This window comes from Prosopis cineraria, unplaced genomic scaffold (genome assembly GCF_029017545.1).
Source record: "Prosopis cineraria cultivar Desert tree isolate PC_DT_omini unplaced genomic scaffold, ASM2901754v1 PC11, whole genome shotgun sequence".
NCBI classification, from domain to species: domain Eukaryota; kingdom Viridiplantae; phylum Streptophyta; class Magnoliopsida; order Fabales; family Fabaceae; genus Prosopis; species Prosopis cineraria.
The window spans coordinates 38,376,485-38,381,456 of NW_026555342.1; the positions used below are offsets into that span (position 1 = coordinate 38,376,485).

Genomic DNA, 4,972 nt, shown 5'->3' on the forward strand with positions numbered 1-4,972 from the left:
AAATTAGACTAAAATGCCCCATGTTAATCAACATAAACATGCATTAATTATTTCTTATTAATATAAATTATGAGGGGATATTTAAAAAATTTGTAATAAATACTTATTAAAACATGTAATTTTACTTATATAAAAAACTAAGTTAAAAGTGATAGTTTCTTTTACAAATAAAAACAGAGTAGCATATTATTTAAATTATTATTGAATATAATATTTAAATTTCATTTTTTACATTATATTTATTCATTAATATGGAAATATTAATTTATATATAATAATTATTTCTATTATATTTTATTTTTATAAAATTATTTTTGATACTAAATTTAATATTTAAAATATTTTATTATCATTATATATTATATTATATTATATTATAATTTGTATCTATATAGTATATAATATTTTAAATTTTTATTTATTAATTTTTTTTTTTTTATTTTTAAATAAGAATAATTAAGAATAAAATTTAAATTACTATTAAGAATATAAAAATAATTTAAAATAATAAATTATTTTAACTTATAATTTTTAAATTATGTATAGCATAATAATAAATTATTAAATAAATTATATATAATGTATATTATAAATAATAAAATTAAATTAAAAATAATTTGTGATGAAATTAGCTACAAAATTATGATAGAAATCTTTGTAATGAAATTTTTCATCACAAATTCTATCACTAAATTAAAATAAGATATCCTAAAAATTAGCAATAAAATTTTTTGTTGGCAAATTATTTCTAATGAATTAGTGATGGAATAATGAAAGAATTTTAGCGACAGAATGTTTCGTCGCTAAATTCTATTATTGCTAATTTGCTTTTTTTTTTTTTTGTAATGACTAGTCATTTGACTCTACCATGGTTATTAAAACAAAACCAATCTTTTTTTTTTTTGGGATAACTTAAACAAAACCAATCTTTAAAGAGACTTATACCATGGTAGAAAGGATTAATCATGGTTAAAAGATTGAAGTAAAAGTGGCTTAGTGCAAAAACTTTTCAAAATTGGGATCCCAAAATCATTTAAAATTCAAAACCAAATTTTAAGAAGTTTCCAACACTTAAAATCAAAGTTAAACCCTGTTTAAGAAGCATGAAAAATATTTAAAGTTGCAGTGAGGTCAAAATAGAAACAAAAATTAAGGCCATTTTCACAATTCTTAGACACTCCGCCATGGCCAAATACACGTCGCCATAGTTTGTAATACAGAGATTGTGCATTGCAGCCAAAGGCACCATTTATTGTGATAGATATGTTCTGTGTCATGCATCGCAACATATGTTGAATGATAATAAATGCTGTCATGAAAACATCCTAGATCTAGCTTTCGACATGTACAACTTTTTACATAAATATCTGAATGAGGTGATTCAAGCACCTGTAGAGAGATAATTTAATAATTTAGCTAATAACTTTGGTTTCATATGAATATGATAACATACGGAGAATTTGGACATCGAAGACTATTTTACTCACTTAAACACTTTCTAAACTCAATGCAAGTGTCTCCAATTGGGCCTTGAACCACACTTAATGGACCATAATACAACATTCCAATCATTCACACACATTACATTCAACATAAAATTCAAAATGTTTACCCAATAGTCAAAATCAACAAAAGGGTGTAAAGATTCATTTTTTTTTCATAAGTCAACCCATAATCATCTCTAACAAATTTAAGACATTCAAAAGTACTTGCATGGACTCTTGGCTACCACAAAACCATTCAAACTTGGGACACAACCCCATATTGGCCAAACACTCCCAAAAATAAGCCAAGATTCAAAGTATAGGGCTACAATGCAAGTATTAATTATATTTCTTAATTTGTGTGCAAAAACTTAAAAATATATATTTTAAAATACAGAGAGTATATTTATATTTTTACATATTAATTGCATTTATTAATTTATGTGAAATAATTTTAAAGGACAAATATTTTAAAATGGAGGGTTCCTGCTTCTGTTTAGTAAATTCGAAGATATTTTTTTTAAAAAATATCATGTTAAAATGTATAAGACATTTTGGTCTTTCAAGGTATAATTAGTATTTTGTTTTTGCACCAATGTCCTTATTTAAGGATGTGATTTTTTTTATATATTACCAAAAAAAAAGATGTGGTTTATAAGGTGTTCTAATTGAGATAACCTATTAAATTAAATACTACTCTGTTTTCAACTATCAGAGAAACTACATTTTTGTTATTTTTATTATATGCAAAACTACAACTTTCAAAGTATTAATTATTTTTCCCAAATTAAAAAAATTAAACATTAATTAGAAGGGAATTTTAGTCCAAATATTTGAATTCCAAAATTAAATAATTAGATCAACTATTTTTTTAAATGTGTAAGTTGATTAAAATTCATCTATATATATATTCGAAAATAAAAAGAGTAAGCGTAAACATGAAACGAATATGTAATTTTAAATGTTATTAATTAACTTATTGGAGGATGTAAATTAATTAAAAGCATTTTGTAATACTAAACTAAGGGCGCGTAATCTTATATAGTTGCATTAATTAATTAAAATGGTGATTTAATTACCTATTAATCATCTCAGTCTCGTCGTCTTTGTCACTGTGTTTCTGTTGCTTCTTCATATTAATGAACAATCCATACACATAAGAGCAGAAACCCCACATGCACAACACAGTGGATATGGCCTTCACGCCGTCAAACCGATCTTTGAAAACCGCCACGCCTCCGATGACATTCATAGCCAGCAACGCCGTCATGCAGATCCCTCCGGTGATCGACGAGGTCAAAAACACCATCCCCGCCGTTCCCATGAAGCACAGCTGCCACGTCACCACGTTCGCCGTCACCGTCACCCAGTACACGCCCTTCCCCTTGTCGAAAACCCCTTCGCTCTCCGCCTTCATGTCCGAAAAACCGCCGTCCGACGCCATCCCCACCACCGCCAGCACCGTCGCTGCCATCTCCATTATCAGCTGCATCTCCCATCACCATCTCGTAGCAGTACACCTTCCTGTAAACCATCTCCATCACCGGCAAATACAAAGCGAACAACAAACCAGCACCGATTGTGCAGAAGAACCCAACGAAGTACTTCTCTTTATTCATCCCTTGTGGCTTCTCGTTGCTTGAATCAATGGCGAGAAGGAAAGAGCTTATAGTGAGGAGGATCACACAATTGAGATTCGAGAAAGTGATTTTCTGTTTCACTATGATCACAGATAGGAGGAGATTGAAAACTAACTGAGAAGAAAGAAGAAGAGCCGAAGTTGAAACTGGAAGATACGAATTGCCCCAAGAGAATAACAGATTGTTCAACCCCAACATAAGGCCGACAAAAACCGACAGGAATAAAAATTTCGGATTGAAATCAGTAAAAGGTTGTCGCTTGGTGAGTTTGAGGAGATAAGGAACCCAAATCGGGATGAGCAACAAGGGAAAACCAGCGGATTGAACCCAAGTGGAGACCCATCGGCTTGAACCATTGTGAATGAAATAGTACTTTGAGAGCAAACTCGAAGAAACCGAACCCACAAAGAGAAAAAAGTAATTGATGATCAGAAGAGGCATATACCTTTTGTTACTGCTTGATTTATCATCGGCATGCAGGTTCAGTTCCAAGTTTGAGGAGTGGATAATGGTGACTCGAGTCTGTTTGGTCGGTGATAATGGAGAAAGAGGGTGTAATTCTTGACCTTGTTGGTCAATAATGGATTCAATGTCGGCGCAGGTTTTCGATGGAACCTCCATGAAAGAGAAAGATGATGAGATTGGGACACAGGAGGCGGATCAGGTTGTTTCTGCTTGAAATGGTGAAGTGGAGGTGATATTCGGTTCTTCTTTGTTATTATTATTATTATTTTTTTTTCAAGAGGCAGAGAGAGAGAGAGGGAGAGAGAGAGAGAGAGTTTTGAACCGTTCGCCAATTATGCCTTTTCGCCCCTATGCAAGCGTTTATTTATGAAGGCGGATGGGATTTAATTACTTTTTTTACCTTGTATCCAAATCCAAATTAAGAAAAATAAATTGTTGGCTCTATTTATATATAAGATATTTTTTGCATAAAAAATATAAGACATTTGAAATATTTAAAAAAATAAAGTATTTTAAGTTTTTTAAGATACAATTGATCAAGTTTTTTCAGAAATATCCTTAATTAATTTAAGGGCATGCTCCCTTTATTACACTGAGTGTGGGGTTTTTTATAAAATTATTTTGTTCATAACTATAAAAAGTGTTTTGATATTTTTGATTAATTAGATAATTTTACTCTCGTCTTAAAAAAGGGAGGAGATATTAATTATATACTCTACCTACCACCATCATGATATTAATTGACATTATTAGAGAAAAAATTAAAAAATTATTATAATTTAATGTGATTTTAACTAAATGATAAATATTTATTAATATGCATGATTCGATTAAAAATATCTTATACATAGCAACAGAGGAAGTGATTAATAAGGTTTTCTAATTAAGATACCTTATCAAATAAAGATAAACATAGAGAAAGAGAGTATAATTTTAAAGATAATGAACTAACTCATTATGAGTATAATTTGGTTAAAAATTTCTTATAATATTGAATGGAGGGAGTATTTTAAATTAACCTCTACAGAATATATTATAATTAATTAATATTTTTTAAATATTTCAATCTTTCTAAATATATATATATATATATATATATATCATTCATTAAATATAATTGATGCTTTTAATAGGGGAGATGAACCAAATTAATGGTGTTCAAGTAATTTTTATTTTACTTTCCAACTGTAGTTTTAGATAATAAACATGTTTCTCTTAACCTTTCACAAAATGCCTTGTAAATTTAAATACAAAACTTTTAAAAATATGTCTTGTAATAATAAATGACAGCAGAATTGCAATTAGCAAAATTTCACCATTTAACTAATTTGAAGGGTCCCAATATTAAGAATAGTTTTGGTTTTTATTTTAAAAAAATATCAG

At 28.8% G+C, this 4,972-nt stretch overlaps 1 protein-coding gene across 1 annotated transcript; it reads right to left on the reverse strand.

The window, feature by feature from the left end:
* Positions 1 to 2,559: 2,559 nt before the first annotated feature.
* LOC129286498 (probable purine permease 4) lies at positions 2,560 to 3,580 on the reverse strand. The gene is given in 2 exon segments (XM_054922454.1): positions 2,560 to 2,979; positions 2,981 to 3,580. Coding segments are annotated over 2 exon segments (1,005 nt in total). The 5' UTR covers positions 3,566 to 3,580.
* Between the last annotated feature and the right edge of the window lie 1,392 nt (positions 3,581 to 4,972).